The sequence below is a fragment of the Geotrypetes seraphini genome, chromosome 4 (genome assembly GCF_902459505.1).
Source record: "Geotrypetes seraphini chromosome 4, aGeoSer1.1, whole genome shotgun sequence".
Lineage (NCBI taxonomy): Eukaryota > Metazoa > Chordata > Amphibia > Gymnophiona > Dermophiidae > Geotrypetes > Geotrypetes seraphini.
Window position 1 is genome coordinate 220,224,532 of NC_047087.1, and position 23,843 is coordinate 220,248,374.

The 23,843-nt window shown below is 42.9% G+C and overlaps 1 protein-coding gene and 1 non-coding gene across 3 annotated transcripts in view; both read right to left on the minus strand.

Moving 5' to 3' along the window:
- Positions 1-2,833: 2,833 nt before the first annotated feature.
- CSGALNACT2 (chondroitin sulfate N-acetylgalactosaminyltransferase 2) overlaps positions 2,834-23,843 on the minus strand; it is a 105,968-nt gene continuing 84,958 nt past the window's right edge. For both annotated transcript variants that reach the window (XM_033942179.1, XM_033942180.1), the window contains 3 exons: positions 17,790-17,884; positions 9,341-9,422; positions 2,834-3,685 (listed from right to left, as the gene is read on the minus strand). In XM_033942179.1, the coding sequence (XP_033798070.1) occupies positions 3,384-3,685; positions 9,341-9,422; positions 17,790-17,884 (479 nt within the window). In that variant the 3' untranslated portion in view covers positions 2,834-3,383. The remainder of the gene's footprint in view (positions 3,686-9,340; positions 9,423-17,789; positions 17,885-23,843) is intronic.
- On the minus strand, positions 6,054-6,142 carry LOC117360185. Its single transcript, XR_004539391.1, has one exon. It is a non-coding gene; the product is annotated as a small nucleolar RNA SNORD89 (small nucleolar RNA).

Sequence of the window (23,843 nt, forward strand, 5' to 3'; positions counted from 1 at the left end):
TTGTCCCTTACTTTCTACTTTATGTATTATTTGATGGGGAGAATGATGTGCTTTGCTAGTTTTATCTTTACACAAAATGGGATAGAAAAATTGTTAATCCATCCTTTATACGATTATTCAGGCTAGAGCCTTATGTGTTTGCCAGTTGGCGGGTGACAAATGCATCAGTCATTCATCTCTGTATTTTAACCCTTTATTTATGCCTCAGAAGCAACATGTGTCTTCTATGGCTCTCATGGGGAAATCTGCCTCTCCAAATGCCTGTTACTTGGCACTGTTGCTCTCGTTCAATATCAAGTTACATAAAGCAGCCGTTTCACCATCTGCCAATTAAAGGGTTAAAAGGAGTATGTGGTGATATCAGGTCATTTAGCTAAGAGGGCAATTCAGTATAGTGCACGCAAAATGATTGGCACTAAGCACTATTCTATAATGCGATCTGGTAGCCCAGAGTTCATTATAGAATAGGGCATATTGGAATATATGCACTAACATTTAGGCATGAGCACTTATGCCTGGTCTATGACAGGTGTAAATGTGTGTACCTAAATGTTGCCACTTACTTGCATAACTTATAGTATTCTATAAGCTTTGGCCTTGATTCTATAAAGTCCGACTTAAGTGAAGCGCCAATATTGGCGCCTACCTTAATTGAGCAATAGGCTTTAATCAGTGCCAATTTTGGCACTCAACACCTCACATCGCTTTAATTGCTTAATTGAAAGTTAGGCACTTAACTTGAAACCACGATTCTATATAAAAGTAGGCGCCTAGCCTAACATGCTTTCAGTAAAAGGGGCGGATCACGGGCATGTTTTCGAGTTAGACACCTCTCTTGATGCCTAGATTTAGACATAGAAAACCCTGGGATAAATTGGAGATGCCTAAATGTTAGGACACTGAGTGCCGGCTAAGCACGGGTAAGGCAACGCTAAGTGTGATTCTATAAGGGGCACCTAAGTTTTATAGAATCAGTGCCAATATCAGCACCTATCCTTAGGCAGACTTTATAGAATCAGGGCTTTTGTGCCTAAGTATGGGAACCTCTCACTTGCATGCCCCCTCCCCTCACAGGTCTGCGCTATCCTCTGATTCTATAACTAGCACCCAAATTTGAGCATGATCCTGAGATCCAGAGGCAAATAAATTTGTTAATGAGTCATTAATTAATGAAGTTAATGGGCTCTAATTTGGATTTGCCTGCAGGTGTATAAAGATCCGTGCCCAAATCCTCTTGCATGCAACTCAAAAGGGAGTGTGGCTATGGGAGTGGCGGGAGGGTGTTCCAAAGAATTACATTCAAGTGTTAAAGAATTTGGGGTCTGCATGCCCAAGTTACGTGCCAGGATTTATACCAGGTTTCAGTTGGTGTCCTCACACCCAAAGCTGGATGCTAGAATATGCACCAAAGTGCTAATCTATAAAGAACACTTAGCCCTGAAGAACCCTTTATAGAACTGCACTGAGCACAAACTTTCCATGGCACCATTTGTTATGTTATATGTGGTCTTATATCCCACAAAATCCTCTGGAGTTCAAGGCAGGTTATTTACTGAATCTGGTCTTATATCACTTAGGCACTACCGTATAGAATAGCATTTAAGAACAGATATGGGTACAACTATCAATTTAGTTGCCAAATGGAGCATAACAGCATCCATTCCTAAATTTCTGAGATAAGGACATTTCTCTGGGTTTTAGTGGTATATGTACCAAACAGCCTGCAATCGGCTGATTTAACATTCTGCTAGTGGCAACCGACACAAGGTTAAATACTGAGATATTTTGACTCCTGAGGCAGGTAGATTTTCTGTCGAATCACCTATTTATGTTTTATTGACTAAATCTGGCTTAGGTATTGAAAGTTCATTGTCTTGACCCTACTTCTTTTCTGGATTTTGCATAACTGCATCCATCAGGCCTAACTTAGCAGCATATCAGTGTGCAATTTTGCGTGATGGATTACAGAATGAGGGAGAAAATGGCCACATATTAACCAAATAACAATGGGCTAGCTTGGCAAGGAGCAAAGGCAGAGCCAATATTCAGCTGCTAAATGGCAAATAGTTATTCAGTCATTTTTGCCTTACCAAAAAGCCAGCCAAAATTGAATGGATAGTTGCCAGTGAAGTCACTGCTTACACGTAAATTCAATAGCACTACTTAAAAAGGATAGTACCATTAAATATATGTATAAAAGCTACACATTGGCCCTGGAGCTGAACTATACACAATGACTGCTTCAAGCTGTGTGGTCTGGTTCAGTGGTTCCCAACCTTGTCCTGGAGGACCACCAGGCCATTCAGGTTTTCAGGCTAGCCCTAATGAATATACATGAGAGAGATTTGCATATAATGAAAGTGACGGGCATGCAAATCTGCTCCATGCATATTCATTAGGGCTAGCCTGAAACCTCAATTGCCCCGGTGGTCCTCCAGGACAGGGTTTGGAACCACTGGTCTAGTTCATTGGTTCCCAACCCTGTCCTGGAGGACCAACAGGCCAATCGGGTTTTCAGGATCGCCCTAATATGCATGGAGCAGATTTGCATATCTGTCACTTCCATTATATGGAAATCTCTCTCATGCATATTCATTAGGGCTAGCCTAAAAACCCAATTGACCTGGAGGACCACCAGGCCAATCGGGTTTTCAGGCTAGCCCTAATGAATATGAATGAGAGATTTGCATATAATAGAAGTGAGAGGCATGCAAATCTCCTCCCTGCATATTCATTAGGGCTATCCTGAAAACCCGATTGGCCTGGTGGTCCTCCAGGACAGGGTTGGGAACCACTGGTATAGTTATCAACTTATAATTGATTAACCCGGTCCGACTTTGTACACTTAATTTATTTGTTCATTTTTTTCATTGTAAAGATGACAGTAGAAATAGTATCAGACTAACTGAAAAAAACAAAACAAAAAACAACAGAGCAGAAAGGGAGCAGTTTTATCCCCATAAAACTGGTTTCCAGTGTTCTCACATTTACCAACAGTAACAGGACAGATTTAGCACAGAATTTCTCCAGCTTAGAATCTCCTGGAAAAAGTCCTTGGCAGATCTGAGTCACTATGTCTGTGTTAGCATAAACAGACTCCTGTGATGAAGAGATTAATGTGAATCATATCAACACAAGTCATGTGTTTGCTCTGAAAATACAGTGAAGGTTTCACTGGGGCTTTTTTCCAGTGTTTTATGTTGACATCCTCCCTCCAAATCCATGACAAAAGTTTTCTCCATTTTTTCTGCATGCTGGTTTAAAGCAGCACTGCAGATCCTGTATTGAAGCACTGAATTTCAATGATAAAATAAAGATATAAAATAATACTGGTTGCCTGGTTCATGTAAAAAATGACTGCTCAGTTTTAAGGTGGTTGGATTCTATCCTGTTGCTCCTCCTGCTTCATTGTTAGTCCTGTATGCCCGCTTACGGAGGTGAGCCTCAATCTCCTCCCTGAAGACCAGCATTCCAAGGTGCGAGTGGGAGGCCTCATTCATGGCTTTGGACTGGATACACATTCGGTACTGCTCAGGAGTCAATTCATCTGCACAGTGCTTCTCATGCCAGAGATGGAAAAGGCCAGGAACTGGAGTGCGAATGACAACCAGGTCACTGTGCAAGTACTTCCTGTAAAGGTGCACATCCTCTCCTCCCCAGCCTTTCACTTCTAAGTCAAATCCATCTGCAAAAACATGGCAGGGGAAACCCATGAGTGTGTAAGACATCCATCATACTACTAAAAATTGTCATGACACGTAAAAAAGCTGGTAGAACTTAAAAACTCTATGGGTTGGATTTTCAGTGGTGGCAGTCAGCCTCAAATATATATATTAAGCACCACTATCTCCTTAATTCTACAGGTGACCAACTTTATGCTTAGCACACAAAGTTCCATGTATAATTTAAAGAATAAGGTCAGTTATTAACTTAATGGTTTAATGAAATGCTAATTGTCTTTAACAATAAGTTAATTGGCTGTTAGATGTGCAACCGACCTTAGTCAGTATTCTATAAACTGGGCATAGAACTGCAAGGGGAGAATGGTCGGCATGGTTCCCTCTAGGCAGGAGTCCTCCAACTGTGGGGGGCGATGTTTCACTATTGTGCTTTCAGTTGCTAGGGACAGGCAGGTTCCCTGGAGTCCTACACAGCTTGCCTATTCCTCAAAACTAAAAATGTGATGGTGAAACAGCAGCAACCACAGCCAGGACTATAGGTGAAGGACTCCTGCTCAGCTTAGAAGGAACAATGATGGATGGGTCAGGAGCATGCGTAGCAATTACACATGTGGGTTACAGACTACCGGTATCACCTTATGGCAGGGTGAGCACTGGGGCCAGATTCCGGCCCTTGACTCCATGCTGGCCCAGCCTCTCCTCCTTTTGGAGTGCCTAGGGTAGGGACTGCCTGGCGGGAGAGACAAATCTCTCTCACGTAAACACTGGCAGAAAACAGCAGGATGCTCCCTCTGTGTTCCCCTCTACGTGCTGCCACTGTTTCTGTTGGGCATAAACACAGAAAGTTACAGCCTTGATGTAACTTCCTGGTTTGGGGTTTGGCAAAGCCAGTGGTAGTACGCAGAGAAGAATGTTTCTGCATCTGCCAATTCAGCTGCAGTGAAAACAAGCAGTAGAGTGGTAGGAGCTTGAAATTACAGAAAATGGGTGAGCCAATGGGAGGGGGAGAGGACAGGGAGACAAAACAGCACAATTTAGAATGTGGGGGAGGGAAGAGAGCAATGCTAGATGGGTGTAGGTGGGGCACAGACAAGGATGTTGTTAATTGCATTAAAACATTTTAACACAGTTAAACATTTAACATGTTAATCGTGTTACTAATGTGTTAAATATACAGCTCTAGTAAATATACAAACCAATAGAATAAACCCATCTCTGAAGCTTCAGTTAGGTATTTATTATTTATTTAAAACTTTTCTATATCATTTAAAAAGATTATCTACGATGGATTCTATAACAGAAACCACAAGAGGGCAGCAAAAACACCTCAGAGTCAATATGTTCCTGGTGAAAAAACAGAAGTCAGAAGTACACCACTGTCTGCCAGCTTATCATAGAAGATATAGTAAGGAATAAGGCAATGCAATTCATTCCTATAGCTCAGTAATTCAGCAGAATGGAGGCAGTTGTACTCACAGTGGTGACTTGTCGAGCAATAATGTGCTTTGCAAAATTCCTTTTATGAAAGCATTCTATTGGAAATAACTTTACACTCAGATCAGATTTGCAGCTGAATCCATAAGTAAAATACTTAGAAAAATTCATTGGGCAGTTGGAGGGTAATTTTATAACAGGTCACCTATGTACAAGGCTGGGTTAAATGTTCTGGAACCCCTCCCCATCGCTGTCTTTGAGCCTATGCCTCCTTCAGCTTGAGGTAAGCTTGGGGGCTCCTGTGGTATAGGGACCCAGGGCAATTGTCCTGTTTGCCATCCCCTAATACTGTCCCCGATTGCAACACCTAGAGCAGGGGTGTCCAACCTGTGGCCCGAGGGCCGCATGCGGCCCTGTGAAGTATTTTATGCGGCCCCGGTCGAGTGCGCTGCAGTGTTTTCCTCTGCTGCCCCGGGTGTTTACCGTCTTGCCGGCTCCCTCCTCTGTCTTGCTGCAGCGTTTGCATGTTTGTGCGGCCCCCAGAAACATTTTTTTCGACCAATGCGGCCCAGGGAGGCCAAAAGGTTGGACACTCCTGACCTAGAGGGTATCAGCTGACAGTTGCAAAATATTAGCACAATAGTTATGACTCATTAGAGGGAAGTGGTGCAGGGCTGCAGGCCATGAGATATCCAATCTTCCTACAGTAGCTGCAAACTCTGCTCTTTCTCCCTACACTGCTTTACTGACGCTAATCACTACCCACCATGTTGGAGAGCCTCCTACTTTTACCTCTTATGCAGCCCCACTGTACCCACTTAAGGACTTTACAGCTCCTCCCTACCTCTCAGAACACATCTACCTTCACCCATCCTGTCTGAAGACATCCATGAGAAGCCCCCAGGAAACTAGAGTCCAGGCCCCCGTCTCTTTGCTGCAGCTGAGGTCAGACACAATTCGCTTCAGGAGTTTTGCCATTGTATCCAAGGACACTGCAATTCGGCCTTTTGCTGTCATCATCCCTCAGCGATTAACAGCATCCCTGGAGATGTGGGGAGAGGCAGGCACTGAAACTACCATGCTTCCTGTACATCTGGGTAATCCTTATCCAGTTCAGACTAACATTATCTGCTAATGCGCCTGAATCTAAACCCAGTCCACCTACTACTTGAACTGGATCCCAATCTACTGTCCTCCCACCCCAGGAATGCCTTAAATTCCACTCTGCTCACTCATGTAGTGCCTAACCTGGAGGCAGCTATCTTTAACATAATGTCAAGTCATGTGACCCAGCTTCTCCTGTCCTGTTTGTACGGATAATAGAGAATACACCAGGACAAATTTTTCCCCATCTCTGCGGGAACCCATTTTTCCATCCTGCTGAGTTATTTTCCTGTCCCTGCCCCATTCCTGCAAGCTCTGTCCTCATCTGCACAAGCCTCAAACACTTTAAAATCATGTGTTTGAGGCTTGTGCGGTTAAGGCAGAGCTTACAGGAAAGGGACAGCGACAAAACTCATGGGGACAGGACGGTGAAACTGAGTTCCTGCATGGATGGTGAAAAATTTGTCCTCGTGTCATTCTCTAATGGATAACTATTATTGAGAGGTGTGCAAGCAGCTCTAGCAGCCCAGCCACATCTTAAGATCTGGTAGATCCCTACCAGCCTGGATAAGTGAGGGGCAAGTACTCACTTAAAGAACAGCACATGGGAAATTTTTTTTAAGTCCATCATTATCATCAAAATATACATACAGTCATGTGAAAAATTAGGACACCAAGTTAAACACTCCACAATTACACAACCCCAAGGAAACCAACAATTCAATTCTCCAAAAACCTAGGGGATATATTCACTTGTTCCCTAATTAAAAGGGATTAACTTTCAATATAGTATTACGCTATCATAATGTATTCAGCTCACAAGGAAAGGAGGAAAGAGCCTCAGACTCCAGCCTGCCACTGCTCATTAGCTTTCAAGCTACCTCATTGGCTCAAAAACCTCATCCTCCCTATGTTTCTTTGTTAATTTTATAATTTCATAATCAAATAATTAATTTTATAATTTAGTAATAAATTATTTTATAATTTTTTAATAAGTTTTTATATTAAAAAACTTCCTCAGAGCTAAACACTACATTCCAGCCTTACTTTCTTAAGCTGGAGGGGCCTAACAGAGGTACTCAGGAGTGACCATAAAATCACTTCCTGCTAGTGTGTTAGAACTGGGATCTGATGAGAGCTAGCATAAAATATGTACAAAAGCTTTAAGCTACAACACTTCTCTCTATCCCTTGCAGTTCACGGTATCATCTGCATCCCACACTCTTGTTCAAAAACAGCAAGTCTGTTAAGCCCATCAGCCAAAAGCCGACGATGGCCTGCCAGCGTTTCGCTGTACTGCGTCAGGGCAATAAGGCTGCGTATCGGCACTTAACTCTGTGCTCAAAAGGCTAGCCCATGAAATATTCAGTTCTTTCTTAAGAAATGTTCACATATCAATGTCAAATCTTTTTTTATTTATCTCTGGAAAAGAAAGTGATGTAATTAAAGGTAAACAAGAAAAGGTTTATTTGATTTATTCATGAAACAAAAAATGTGTATTCTAACTGAGGAATAAATTAGGAAACCCTACATCTTAATAGCTTTGGCTGAAATAACTGCAGTACGACGCTTCTTGTAGCCATCTACCAGTCTCTGACATCGGTCTAAGGAAAGTTTGGCCCACTCCTCAATGCAGAATTCTTTCAGCTATGAGATGTTTAAGGGGTTTCTTGCATATACAGCCCGTTTCAAATCATCCCATAGCATATCAATGGGATTAAGATCAAGGCTTTGACTCGGTCACTATTTTCAGCCAGCCCTTGGTGGATTTACTGGTATGTTTTGGGTCACTGTCGTGTTGCAGGGTCCAGTTCAGCTTCAGCTTTCATTTTCTTACAGATGGTCTCACATGTTCCTCAAGCACCCTCTGATACACAGTAGAATTCTTGGTGAATTCTATGATGGCGAGCTGGCCAGCAAAGCATCCCCAAACCATGACACTTCTACCTCCATGCTTCACAGTTGGTATGAGGTTCTTTTCCTGGAATGTGTTATTTGGTGTACACCAAACAAATTCTCTTTCCTGGTGTCCAAATATTTCAATTTTAGACTCATCAGTTTATAGAACAGTATTCCAGAGGTCCTGGTGTTTGTCTACGTTCTCTCTGGCAAACTTCTCAGTCTATGTTCTCAGTTTGTCTACGTTCTCAGTATGGCCTTGATGTTTCTCTTACAGAGCAACAGTTTCCTCCTTGCACACCTCCCATGTAAGTTAAATTTGTGCAGTCTCTTTCTGACTGTAGAGGCGTGCACTTTCATATCAATAGTAGAAAGAGCCTGCTGTAGGTCCCCTGATGACATTTTAGGGTTTTTGGAGACTTCTTTTAGCATCTTGCGGTCTGCTCTGGGCATGTTGGCAGTTGTTTGGAAAGTCCTCCACTTGTACACTATTTTCCAGACCGTGTAATGGCTAATGTCAAATTCTTTTAAGTTCAGGCACCTGTTGATTGATTCTGGAATGCAGACCTCGCGGACCCCACAGACCTTGCAGATCTTAAATGCATGCCCTTAAAAATCTGCTAACCTTGGGGGTGAGTGGGAATCATGAGGTTCGCAGTAGTTAAAATGAGGATCTCTGCGGGGTCCATAAGGTCTGTGTTTTATCCCCTCCCAATCCCAACCACAAAGAGAAAAGAAATCAGCAAGTGTAGAAATTAAAACGCGGACCCCACAGAACTAAAAGTGCATGGACAGCTTCCTGCATCACATATAGATCTTTAAATAGTTGCTTCCCTGTGAATTTGGATCGACTTTGTTGTTCTATCAGTGGCCACTACACTGCTACTGTTATCTACTAGAACAAGGACTCGAAAGGTTATTAAACCAAAATAAATCCTACCTGTCGAGAATAAAGAAAGCTGGAGCCTTACGTAAAGGAGTAAATCCGTATTACCTGCAAAAAGATTTTCAGATTGCTTCCCTTCTTTATACATTTGCTCCACCAGTGTCATCAAAGCCAGCCATAGTGAACATTACACCAATATTGAGAATGCAGCTCTCTTAACATACAAAACAATTTTAATTCAAGACAAGCTGAAGAGGGAACTAGTAAACGCTGTCATTCCCTTTCAGTGGATGGCGGCTGTTCTTCTAGCCTCTTCCTCTGATAGAGGACCACTCACCTATTGCCAAGAAATCCGTTCGGAATTGACAGATCATCCCAAATCCAAAATCACGCCAGAAGCCTGAGTCTTTCTTGTGGACCTGTAGGTACAGGAGAGTTATCAGGTTATCACTAAAATTATCATTAAAGTTTTCAAGTTGTATACCTAAGGTGACCAGCTGGTCCAGAACTTCCTCTCCAATGTCAGAATTGACATTGGGAAGAAGGCTTCTGGGCGGCAATTAGCAGCAATGGCGGCAGGTTTGAATCGGCGCTGGAGAGAGGTAAGGAGAGAGGCTGGCAATCAGCAGCGGTGGCGGACCGAGGGGGGGTGGAAGGAAGGAGGAAGACTTTTTTTGCACGGCAGGGAGGGAAGGAGGTAGGTAGGCAAGCATGCTGGCTTTGGCTCAGCAGGCTGGCTTCGGGGGTGGGGTGGGACAAAGTCTGGAAGGCAGTGAGGGGGACGTATGAAGGAGGCACTGGGGACACTAAGGACATAGGAAGGGGCACTAAGGACATGGGAAGGAGGCACTAAGAACATGGGAAGGAGGCACTAAGGACATGGGAATGAGGCACTGGGGGCACTAAGGACATAGAAAGGGGCACTAAGGACATAGGAAGGAGGCACAGGGGGCACTAAGGACATAGGAAGGAGACACTGAAGGCAGTAAGGATATAGGAAGGAGGCACTGAGGGCACTAAGGACATACGAAGGAAGGAAGGAGGGAATAGAAAGGGACAATTGTTGGGCCTGAGTACAGAAAGAAAGAAAGGATGCATAGTCAGAAGGAAACGCAACCCGAGACTCATGAAATCACCAGATAGCAAAGGTAGGAAAAATTATTTTATTTTCAGTTTAGTGATCAAAATGTGTCAGTTTTGAGAATTTATATCTGCTGTCTATATTTTGCACTATATTTGTCTATTTTTCTATAGTTACTGAGGTGACATTGCATATTTTAAAGTCATCTGCCTTGACATCTTTGAAACCCCCCCAAATATAAATGATAATTAACATTTTCTCTGCATATAGTGTGCTTTGTAGTTTTTTTTAAAAAAAAATTATGGTTACCATTATGAATTAATAAGATATTATGTGTACACGAAAAATGAATGGAAGAAATTGGGGGCGAAGCTAAAGCGGGATTGGGGGCGGGACTGACAATTAATAGATGTCCCATTTTGATGAAAAAAATAAATGGTCACGTTATGTATACCAGTTATAAAATTAGAGCACCTGTTTAATTATTTTTTCCTACTACTAGGTTATTCTTCGAGCCTGCATGACTGAAGTTTCTATTGCATGTTAAGAATGTGGGGCTGCCTGTTGCAATACGGGATTAATGGCTGAGGATTGGGGAACTATTTAGGAGCCTTTTTATCTATATGACTTTGCCTCTCTCTATCTCTCTTGTCTTTTTAAAATTTTTCCTGTGTCTTGCTGTGGTTTTTCTTCTATGTCAAGGATTAAGTGGTACTTATTTTTGCTATTTAGCCGTTTCTCTTTGTAATTTTGTAGGTTTTGTTTTTTGTTTTTTTTGCTACTGCACTTTTCTCAAGTCAAGTTATCAGACTGAAAATTACATTAATACATAATTATAAAAATGGGCCAGATTCACTAAACGGGCGCCCAAGCTCAGTAAAAAAAAAAAACCAACAATGTTTAAATGTTTTTAACTGAGTTTCAAGGTACTTAAAAATCAGCACCTCCATAAGCACTTTAGGCTGCCTAACGTCACTGTGGAAGTGGCTAATACTGGAAGTAGCATTAGGCGACCTAAAGAGGCTATGGAGGCCTGGAGAACTCTGGCCTACATCTACCAGCACCTACCTTTGCCGTAGGCGTGATTCTATAACTAGTGCTGCCGTGTGACTGACACGTAATTGGTGGCCACTTTTAAGGCAGCTGTCGACAACAGCGCTAGTTAGAAAATCTAGCCCTAAGTGTGCATACAGGCAAAGACTATGGGAATAATTCTATAAAATAGGCTTGGTCGTGTATGTGTGTACCGTATCTGCGGATTCGCTTATTCGTGATTTTTCAGCTGCTGACTCCGCCCCCTAATTTTCATCACTGAACCCGGCGTTTCACATTGGAAATAGCTGCTCCCGGTGGTTCATGGAGGAAATCGCTGCTCCCAGCAAGACTTGGAGTGTGAAAAGTGTTTATCTTTACAGCTGGGGTTACGGGTAAGGCATGGGGGTACACTAGACATGTTCTAATTAGGGGGTTGATTTTGTCATCGGCCTGATGCTGCAGTGCCTGAGCCAATTATTGCTCAAGCACAGACAGGAAAGGTTAGCTGCGGGTGATTACTGCCACAGCTTTTGACATGGCAGTAATCTGCATGCTCATTGCTTACAGCATGGCAGTGGAATTTTTTCAGATCAACTTTGTGGTAGAACTAGCATACAGAGCTGGCTCTATTGTGAGTCTTTCTGCACCAGCTCCAGAGAGTGCCTACTTTAATAGGGCAAATAGGTACCTGCTTAGGTGTCATTTTATGAAGACATATAACCTAGTATTTTATTTAAACACAACTGAAGTCTTAATTTAATCTAATGTGCAATTTGATTTCTGGGTCGCTCCATATCTAATCAGGTTCAAAGGCAATTTACAACTCGAGAAGATCACTTATATTTAGGGATGTAACAGACGATTACATTGTACATAGAGGTACAGCAGTGGAATGTAGGAAAAACAGGATATTATTGGAGATACTGGAGGACGTGATCAGAGATCTAAATATAGAGAGCCAAGAAATTACATTAGGAATACGGAGCATAGGTACGGAGTATTGTCAGGTCTATGTGGTACAAATTACACCTACCTTATACAATAGGCATGCAGATTATGATATTTTTATGATCTATGCATATATTTGTGAATTTCACCCATGCTCTGCCAAAACTCCGCTCCTGTACACACCTACTGGTGATGTACAAGTCATACTGTGAGAAGCAAAAAAAACAGGAAGACCCAGTGTTCCACAGAAAAAGGAGCAATCCAACAATGATACAAACTGTGGACGAAACACAATGTTCTTGACTTTCCCTTATTTCTTCAATCAATGTTAAGAAAATGTCCACATCAACCGTATTAAAAATTAACGGACCCGACATGGGCCGTGTTTCAGCTAACCAAGCCTTTCTTCATTCTCCACATCAGTATTTGCGATTGGGAACTAAACTAAACTAAGCCTTAGGTTTATATACCGCATCTTCTCCACTGAAGTGGAGCTCGACACGGTTTACAGAGTTTAAAAAATATGGGAAGAGAGAAGAGAAAGAGTTTACAAAGCATAAAAAGAGGGGATGTAATCAGGAGAAGAGATTATTATATGCTAGAGAAAAGCCAGGTTTTCAGTTGTTTTCGGAATAGTTGGAAGGAGTCCAGGTTCCGCAGCGGGACAGTGAGGTCGTTCCAGAGGCCGGTGATTTTGGAGAGGAGGTATCTACCCAATTTATCTGCGTGGAGGATGCCGTGTAGAGAGGGGAAGGATAGTTTATGTCTGTGGGCAGATCTGGTGGTAGTTGGTGTCGGGGCGAGAAAGGATAGAGGGATTAGGGGCGGAAGGATGCCGTGAATGATCTTGAAAGCCAGGCAGGAGCATTTGAAATGAATTCTGGAAAGTACTGGGAGCCAGTGAAGATTGGTAAGTAGAGGGGAGACGTGGTCATATTTGCGTTTAGCAAAAATCAGCTTAGCCGATAGGGAAAACAACTCCACAATACTAGCATATTATTTAATGACCGGATCTTTAAGAAAGACTTTGTTAGCCAAAACACGGACCGTGTCGGATCCGTTAGTTTTTTATACGATTGATGTGGACATTTTCTTAACATTGATTGAAGAAATAAAGGAAAGTCAAGAACATTGTGTTTTTAGCCACAATTTGTTTCGTTGTTGACGTACATGTCATCACATCATGGTGAACATTTGTATGCCAGTTTACAAGTATAACTCAGCATTTTAAGAGCAAACCTGGCTTATAAAATATCCTCTGAATGTCTAAGCCCAGAACAATCCTTTCATAATGACTCAGTCTGTTCCATTTCCCATAAGCAATACAAACTTTTGCTGAACTTTTTTTCCCCAGAAACGATGATAGAATTTCTCAAGACTTATTAATTTAAGATGGTGATCAGATAAGGTTTGTAAAGTTACTGCATTGCGAATGAAAACATTAGTTATTACGGAAATGCCTCAGCACAAGTAGGGGGGGAAGAATCTAATAGATAAGTTAAATTTCTAGGTTTTAGTACAAACCACAAAACTTCTGATAAAATCCTCTTCTATAAGAAAATTAAAAAAAAACAGCCCATTCGTTTAAACTAAACACCACACCAGAGGAGTGTGTGGCGCAGTGGTTGAAGCTACAGCCTCAGCACCCTGGGGTTGTGGGTTCAAACCCCACGCTGCTCCTTGTGACCCTGGGCAAGTCACTTAATCCTACATAGCCCCAGGTACATTAGATAGATTGTGAGCCCGCCGGGACAGATAGGGAAATGCTTGAGTACCTGATTGTAAAACCGCTTAGATAACCTTGATAGGCGGTATATAAAAATCTTAATAAACTTGAAACTTGAAACCAAATTTGTCTTCATTCTAACTGTCCCGTCTTATTTATTTATTCAGATCTATTAACTGCCTTTTTCATGAAGAGATTCACCCAAAGTGGTTTATAATACAATGAATAATAATAATAATAACTTTATTTTTATATACCGCCATACCACAAACAGTTCTAAGCAGTTTACAAGGGAAGAGACTGTATACAGACAGCAGCATTACAGAGAACTTTCGAAATTACATTGGCATGTTAAGTTTAGTCAGGTTTATCTGGAAGAGTTTTGGAAGTACATCAAGGTTGAAGTGGGGGTCAGAGAAATTTGTCAAAGAGATAAGTTTTTATTGACTTCCTAAACGTTTGGTATGAAAGTGCATTTGAGATGAAGTTGGTTAAACATTTGTTCCATTTGCCTGCTTGGAATGATAGTGGTCTGTCGAGGTATCTCTTGTAGGTGCAGCCCTTTAGGGATGGAAAAGCGAACAAGTAGGTACTGCATGTATTAGTTGTGCCTGGGAATTCGAATTGGTGAGACAGATAGGTTGGGGATGAACCTGTCATGGTTTTGAAGCAAAGGCAAGCAAATTTAAAAATGACCCTTGCCTTCCACAAGCAGCTAGAGTAGTTTTTTGTAATATGGGCTTACATGGTCTGATTTCTTGAGGCCATAAATGAGATGGACTACAGCATTTTGGATGACTCTCAGTAACCAGGTACTCTTAAGTATTTTCCCTATTTGTCCTGGCAGGCTCACAATCTAACTGTGGTAACTAGGGCAATGGAGGACTTGCCCAGAGTCATAGGAAGCAGGCTAGGGCTGAATTCACCACCTCACAGTGTTGAGGCAGCAGCTGTAACCACTAGGCCACCCCACTACTTCTCTGATGCTTCCACTTCTTCTTCTGCACCATATGATGCCATTTTTTGAGTCCACATTGTGTAATAAAATGCTTTAAAATCCAATGATTAAATACACGTAGGGGATAATTCTATAAACTAAACTAAATCTTGGACTTATATACGAGTCATCCCTGAGAAACAAGACTCGACTCGGTTAACAATAGTTGTATTTAAAAGAATGCAGCTCACCACAAATTCTATTAATTCCAGATTCCATTATAGAACAAGAGCATAAATCAGCATTTATGTGCTAACTTTTAGATGTGCCCATTTATACCACGTCAATGGCAGGCATAAGAGCCGGTATAACAGAGCATGCTCCCAGGTCAGCACATCCTAATTTCATAACACAGAGGGGCTGCTGCAGAAAGCAAACTTCAGGCTGAATGAAGGTTGTACACACTGAGAAGTGCAGAGAAAAATTGTGAGTGGAAGTTAGCTCACACGAAAAGACAAAGTGAAGGTTGTATTAAAATGTATGCCGAGGAGCTAATCCAGAGTATTTGGTGCAATGCAGGGAGTATGCAACCCAGTTTTGATTTGTGCACAACGCAAAAAATTTCCTGCAATTGTCCAGAGTGGCGTAGGTGGTTTTGTGGTCAGGATTTCTTGCCAATCCTTCACATTTAAGTGCTGGTTTTGTCTTCTTAAGCAAGTGGAAGGAAGCCTGTGCAAGTTTTAAAGTCCCAGTATGGCTATTTTTTCATTTTTATGTCCCTTCCTCACAGCAGGCTCTGGTGCCAAGAAACAGTCTTTTGAAGAAATGGACATGTTCTAAGCAAGTTAATTTCTTATTAACAGTTCTTTGCAAACGTAGCAGCTTCCATCCCTGCTGAGAGGAAATTTAATACTGCTATGGGGTGGTAAAAAAGGAAATATGAATTTGATAACAAAAGTTTGCCAAGATTGAAAGTTTTGAACAGACTACAGTGCTCTAGAAAGGGGTAGACTGGCTGGAACTTTTAAACTAGGAAAACCCAGAGGAACTGGCTCAAGAATTTAAAAGCTAGAGTGTGTGGTTTTTTAAAAAAAATTATTATTCCAGCAGGCTTTGGTTGTTGGTATTCAGAGAAAGCAGCCCTGCTTGGTACTTTGGAGTTAAAAAATGGCATCAATAAGGACCAAGTTAAATGTAGTTAAACATTAAACCTGCCACAACCACAGTGAAGGATTTTTCTTTGGATTTTGGAAGCAAAAGAGATTGGACACCCAAAGACAGATTATGAACTGAGATGTCATTTTCTTTGGGTTAAAACTGTGCAAAGACTGCTGACATGGAAGGAGGCTGAGTCCCAATTAATCACTGGAACTTGAAGGAACATTGGGGAAATGAGAAGCAAGTTGGAACTGTAGCTTGCAAGCTGGACTGGTAAATTGTTTTTCTTGTGGAAGGTGATAATGCAGAGGGCTCAAGATAAAGATTAGGTTCTTTCTTGTAGCTGTGTCTAGTGGCCCTGAAACATAGGGTCTTGCATCTGAACCTGCAAGTTGCTTGCAGAAAACTGTCAATCATGTTTTCAACTCCACTTCCTTCTCAGGGAGCTGCACCTGCCCCTTCAGGTCGTACAAAACCAATCAAGCAGCATTGTAATGAAAGATATAACTGGAAAGAGGGAACAGGGAGGAATCCCCGACAGTACAATTCTGTTCTGCTCTGTAATAAACATTATAACATTCACAAAGCTGTTATAAAAACAGATGCAAAAGAAAACAAGAGAGGGCTCAGTATCTGTATTTACAGTCAAGACTCGACACGTACATGTTTTGGCTGCAAGGCCTGCCTCAGGAGTCTTGTATTTGTTTTACAAGTATTTCTCTGTAACTTCATCGAATGTCCCCTAGTCTTTGTAATTTTTGATACAGAAAAAAAATCGATTCGCTTGTACCTGTTCTATACCACTCAGGATTTTTTTAGACTTCAATCATATCTCCACTTGCTTCTCTTTGCCAAGCTGAAGAGCCCTAACCTCTTTAGTCTTTCTTCATACAAAAGGAATCCCATCCCCTTTATCATCTTGGTCGCTCTTTGAACCTTTTCTAGTTCTGCTATACACTTCTCCCTCGTTATTCGTGGGGATACGGGCAGAGCCGGACTGCGAATGCCGAAAAAACGCAATTATCCGGCTCTGACCCACCCCCACCTCCCTGCCGCCTTCCCGGCCTTATCTTATGGTCTAGAGGGTTTTCAGGGCAGGAGCGATCTTCCTATGATCCTGCCCCGTGCAGATCGCCATCAGGAAATGGCTGTAGGGAGTTTTCGACGTTGTCTCGAGAGACTACGGGAACTCCCAGCAGCCATTTCCTCATGGCGATCTGCATGGGGCAGGATCATAGGAAGATCGCAGGGAGGAAAAAAGACTGTTTTTTAAATTTTCCCCCTCCCCAGAAAAAAAATTGCGATTATATGAAATCGCGAGTGCAGGAACCGCGAATGGGGAGGGGGAAGTGTATATTTTTTTCAAGGTGAGGTAACACTATGGAGCAATACAGAGGCATTATAATATTCTTAGTCTTATTTACCATCCCTTTTCTAATAATTCCTAGCATCTTGTTTGCTTTTTTGGCCGCCACTGCACACTATCTATGATGACAATAAGATCTTTTTCTTGGGCTCTGAATGTGCATCACTCTGCATTTATCCACATTAAATTTCATCTGCCATTTGGAAGCCCAGTCTTCCAATTTCCTAAGGTCTGCCTGCAATTTTTCAGTCTGCCTGTGTTAACAACTGGCCCTGGTGTTACTTTCCATTGACTATGGAAGCAGTCACAAAGCCTGTTGAACTAACTGGGTGATGCAATGCCACTTTAGGTGACAGCTTAAAAGGGATAAAGGTTAGATGGAATATACAACTGAATATGACTTTTCTGACTGCATAAAGGGCACAATTACAGTACTTTAAGCAAGTTTGTGTCACAGATGTAAGGTATCCATTAAAAAGAAAAATAATACAATTGATTTGTCTCTGGATAGCAGAATCCACAGTTTATTCCTTACCAGCTGTTGTTCTATGGGCGGTGGCACATCTTGATTGGCATAAACAATAGCAGGATTATAAAGGCTGAATACCACTGGATAAAACACTTTCTTCCCTGCAAAAGCAGATCAGGTATCTTAGAGAGAGCATTTCAATACAGAAAAGGTTCTAATGCATGTATGCAGCTAAAGAAGACAGAAGTTGCTAGAACCTTGTATAATTAAAAAATTTATTGGATAAGAGTCCACTTCACCAAGACTCACCCTTTAAAGTTCATGTTTCAATAAACTGTTAGTCTACAAGGCGCTGCCCTGCCTTTGTCATTCCAAACTAACACAGCTAGCCCTGAAAGTTTATATGATGTATGCAATTAAGGTTCTCTAAGTCTCTCCTATATGTAAGGACCATGATATGGCTTTATTACAACATTCAAAAACATTACGAAGAGAACAGATTCAGTATTAGCAACTGGAGAAGCATCTCAACTTGGCAAACTCAAGCCAAACAATTAGAAATATGAAAATATTCTCTGCCTGCAGAGAAGCAATGCCACTAAAGCTTTCTCTCTGTATATATAATTTGCTAGACTTGTGCTTCTATCACTCTTTCAGTCATGCCCCCAAATCATGTTTGACTGCTTTTGGGGGTATTTAGAGTGGAATTCAGTAAATGGCACCCAAAATTAGGTGGCAGGATGATCCACCCTAAACTGGTATTCTGTAAAAGGTGCTCCATACTAGCTTAGTGCAGATTTCATGCCTTTGGGTGCTAACATTTATGGCAGCCAAAACCCGGAGGATTTGCGGCTCATGATGCTGCCACTGGTGCTTTGGGGGAATATTTTTTCCCCTCACTGGTGATTTTTTTGGGTCGGTTGTGTGAGAATCCCGGTTAACCGAGACCCTCTTGAAAGCAGCCCTACTCCCAGTGTAAAAATCAGGAATTAAGCAGAAAATAAAATTCTCTCTCAAAAAAGAAAAACAAACCTCCCACACCTTTGTTTTACTCATTTTCAGGAATAATATATTTTGGCACTGTACGTTTAAATGGAGGGATTGGCACAAAAGGCAGTCCTCGGACATTATGACCTGTCATATTGAAAAACAAACACTTGTGCCTTTTGTATACTGCAATACAAAGTAAAATGTGTCATGCCAATGCCCCTTTACCTACCACAATGTGCATTTTGGGCCAGATTCTATAAATGGCACCTTGGTTAGGTGTCACTAGGCGCCCTGATTGGGGACACCTAGCTGAGATCTGCACAGAACTCAGAACAGCCCCCATGATACCTAAGTTCAGGCACCTACCTCAAAATTAGGCATGGTTAGGGGGCAGAGAATAGGTGTGGTATGACTTAGGCATTGCTAGGTGTCTGTGTTACGCCAGTAAAATCCTGAGCTAATATATCAGTGCCTAAGATTAACTTTAACATGCCTAGTAATGCCTAAAAAGAGATTAGGTTCTTACCTCAATAATATCTTTTCCAGTAGATAGGGATGGTAAGCTGAACCCCCCACCCAGCAATTATCCAATGTGCCTGCTTTCTGACTCAAGTTTAATAGCTCGTCAACGTTTTGGCTCGAAGTGGAGTTGCAATGACTACTCCTATCATTTTTGGACTAGCGCTGCATGCTCAAAAGCCATGCCTTAAGACCAAAGTGTCCCAGATCTTTTAGGGCAATCGGCCCCTGCGAAAGTAAGTCTGGATGTACTTGAGACTTCGCTCCTTTTGTAATCATGCGAGATCCACGTACCATGGGCCCTTGGACTAATCTGGTGCTACAAAAACTACTGTTTCCATGTGATGAGCTATCCGGCAGATCACCCGGTTATCATGGGCCAAGAGGGAAACACGTACAGTAGCCCGGTATCTGGCCATGGTTGAACTAGGGCAGGGGTAGGCAATTCCGGTCATCAAGAGCTGGAGTCAAGTCAGGTTTTCAGGATATCCACAATAAATATGCATGAGATAGATTTGCATCTCAAGGAGGCAGTGAATGCAAATCCATCTCATACATATTCATTGTGGATATCCTGAAAACCTGACCTGGCTCTGGCTCTCAAGGACCAGAATTGCCTACCCTGAACTAGGGAGTCCTGCCCTACATCCTTCTGGGCTCATATATGTGATTGAAGAACCAATCCACCTTCTTTTTCTTTGCAGTTGCCAAGAGGTCAAACGTTAGAAGACCCCATCTTCTCACAATAGCGTTTAGCTGCCACTGTCCAGAGGAGCGGCACTTGCAAGGAGTCTCTCTGCAGTGACCAGCATGAGAACAATATATCCTAAAGGGGGCACATGTGTGCCTTTGCCCAAGGCACCATCTCTATTGTGGCTGCCACTGACCCAAGGATTTGAAGGTAATACCATGCAGTAGGCTCTGGCTTGGTCAACAGGTCTGTAATCTGAACAGAAAGTTTCTATTTGCTTTCTTCTAGAAGAAAGACTTGGCCTTCTGCCATGTTAAATAAGACTCCCAGATATTCCAGGGACTGGCTCTTCCGAAAGTTCAAAATCCATCCCAGACTCTGCAGCATTCCCACAACAGCAACTACCGCTCTGTAGAGTCACTCTGACCCTTTTTGCTTTTTCTGGCCAGCCTATTGGCGAATCCACAAAGCAACTGGAGAGAGGATGTGCAAACTCTATCTTGTAACCTTTTATAATAATTTCCAGGATCCAGCGGTCGGATGTTATCTGTTCTCAAGCCTCCAAATACTCCGACAGCCGACCTCTAATCTTCAAAGGAGTGCTGGCGTCATTGTGGCTTTTTGGCTGGCACTGCGGAGTGGGAACCTGAACCTTGATTCCTCTGGTTCGCAGAGAACTTCTGTCTGGAGCCTTGAAAGGCTCTCTGGATAGAGGCTCCTGTAGAATACTGGTGAGAACGCCGGAAGTCACCAAAGGACCCCCGGGCTCTGGCCTCTAGCTGCTCAAGGTCTGCTGGCTTCTAGCTGCTCAAGGTCTGCTGTCTGGTAAAGATCTTGTACACTGGCCATAAGATCATCCAAGCCTTTGCCAAACAGCATCTGTCTCCTGAAAAGGAACCTATTCAGCGTCGCCTTAGAGGTAAAATCACCCGCCCATTGCCTGATCCAAAGCATATGACGGGGCAGCGACATAAAATGCTGAGACTTTCCCCATGACTCTGATAATGACAGAGTGCATCCACTACATAGTCTATTCCCACCAGCAAAAGCTGAGGCAGGGGCTCTGAGTCCGTCAACTTCTAATTTCTTAGCCCAGAATGACAGGTGCATGCCACAAAGGAGGCTGCGGATGCAGCTTTAACCCCTAAGGCTAAAGCCTCAAACTGCCTCCAGAGAACCATATCCACTCTGAGGTCCTGAGGATTCTTTAAAACCACTCCTCCTTCACTTGGTAGGGAAGAGCATTTTGTCACCTGGGCTACCAGGGAGTCCACCTTCGGATAGCAAACATTTGATGGAATTCCTGATTCATTAGATACAGTTTAGCCTTGGTTTTAGCTACCCTCAGGAAGCCTTCAGAGGTCTCCCAGGGCTTTGTGACTAGGATCCTCATATCTGGGTGCCACAGAAAAGAGGTGGGTTGAATATGGACCCCGCTCAGAAGAGAACACTGGGAAGACGGGGTTTGTGGAGGTTTTATTTTCAATTCCTGGAGGGACTCAGTAATGATCTCCAGTAAAACAGAGGACTTAAAAAGTCAGCGAATGGAGGGATCGTCTCTCTGATCTATAGTTGATACCTCCTGGTTCTCTGGATGGGAGGCTGTTCCTCCCATCAGGGAAGCCTCACTTTGGAACAGTAAAGGGATCAAATCAACCCCTCATCCACCGAATCTCTGTCAAATGGCCCATCATAGTCTAGCATAGCTTCTACTTTCAGGGAGGACGCGCTCTGAGTCTCCAGCGAGGACTGTGGGCTGGTTTGCTCATCCACGGACCTGACTGGTGAATTTCTACCATGTGCATAATAAGCCTGCCAAAGGAGATAATGAACTATGGGGTAAAGGCCTGAGAGGGCAAGTATCCTTGTCCCTTAGGGTGGAGCAAATGCCTTTTCTTGGACTGTGAAGCATCTATGCTCGATGTGCAGAGCTGCTATCCCGGGGTTCCAAAAGGTTTCATTCCCCCTGACAGGACCATCTGCCTTTCTCCAGCCCTAGAGACTTGTGGAGGGGTTAAGCCCAAAATTCCTGCCTTCGATCCCTTGCCGCGTGGCACATGGCGCAAGGATACTCCTCAGCCACCCATCTATCACAAATAAGGCATGATTAGAGGGGTATTAGGGTCTGAGGATTCCATCCCTACCAATTCTGAGGCAAAATGAGGTGTTTTAAAGAAGTTTGAGAACTTGAAAAAAAAATTGGGAAATCCAAGATGGCCAAGGGGGCAGCGTTTTGGCACCAAGAAACGGCTAAAAAATGCTTCAGGGCTGACCGACAGCAACAAAATTTTTAAGGGGGGGGAGACAAAGACCTAGCTGCAGAAACTGAACACACAGTTTTTCAGACCCCCCCAATAGGCTGTCACAGCCTGTACTCACAGACCATGTGTTGGGGAATTGGTGTTGCACTCTGCTTCAGTTCCATGAAAGAGCAGCTGGATCTGGAGGGATTCTCTGCCTCACGTCGCTGGTCAGCTGCCATGCCAAGATCTTTGGGCTCCACTCCTCCCTCCCGGGCCATGACAAATGTAGAAAGGAGGATGCGAAACTGCAGCTGGCAACATGAGTGCCCCGAAGGACACTACTGAATGCCTAACAGCCTGCGCTCAAGCTCCTGACCAAGTCGGGAAAGCGAGCAAATGCTGAGAGCCCAGAACCCTCAGCTCCACAAATCTTCAGCAGACTGACTGCACAGGCCCCTAAAGGATTCAGCTGCCAGCTGCAGACTAAAGTCTGCTCCTCTCCAAGCAGGCACAGCAGTTCCTTGAGTTGCGTAAAAACCGCAAACACCCGAACAAAAAAACAAAATGAAAAACACTGCAAAATAATAAAGAAATAAAGGGAGCAGGTCAGAACGACACCTTCATGCTCACCTGAAGAAGGAAGAACTGAAGGTGGCAGCAGAGACGGGGGAGAAGGAGTAGGAACTGAAAAGTTGTGACTGACATCTTCTGCAGAATGCTCACGAGCAGGCATGGACAACCCTATGGTTCAGCATACCATCCCTATTGCACAGGAAGTTGAGTTAGGTGCTGCTAGATACGATTCTATAATTGACGCCTAGCAATTGATTGACAACCACACTGACCAGCACTTAGGAGATGCTGGGCAGAATGAGACTCCTGAGGTATAGTAGTTGTCTGGACACCCCTTTACCTTATTGCTTACAACATGGCAGGCTATGCCCATCATATAGATTATACATTCGGTAGCAGAATGCACACATGGTGTAAAATAGTTTGATTTAGAGAGAGCAGATGAAAGGAACTATTTTGGTTCTGCTGGAAAACAGTGCGGCATGCACCAATCACATTCCACACCACCTTTCCTTTTTCTCTCCATTAAATACGTATCCCAGCATTAATTATTGCTATTATAAAACCAATGGAGCAGAACGTTGGAAAGAAAAGGCTCCCTAAGAACTTAAGCCTTACTTATTACACTAAAATACACATTTTGAAACAAACAAAAAACAGATAAGCAGAAGTCTAGAGGTCACGGCTGTGTACTTTGGTGTTGCTTAATAACAGTTAAAAAGTTAGCTGTTAATTTGTAAATTTTTGCAAAGGATGATGCACAATATAAAATGGGTTATATATTGCTCAGGATGCTGCCAATGAAAGCTGAGGGCTGTCATGTTTTAATGCATCCTTCAAATTTCCTCTTTGATGGCTGATATGAGAGAGAGAGAGCGCGCAAAATAAGTTCAGCTTCTAAAATGTATTCACATGCTTTCCCTACTAGAGGATGGGCTGCATCTTAGAGGCTGACATCAGTGGTATAGTCCCCCTGATCCCGCATACCTCTTGAAACATTCGCTAGCACAAACACCATCTTCCACCAGTGACCCTGAAGTAACATCAGAAGGGAGCCAAGGCCAGAGTGAGTAACAAGTGGAAGATGCTGCATGTGCCGGCAAC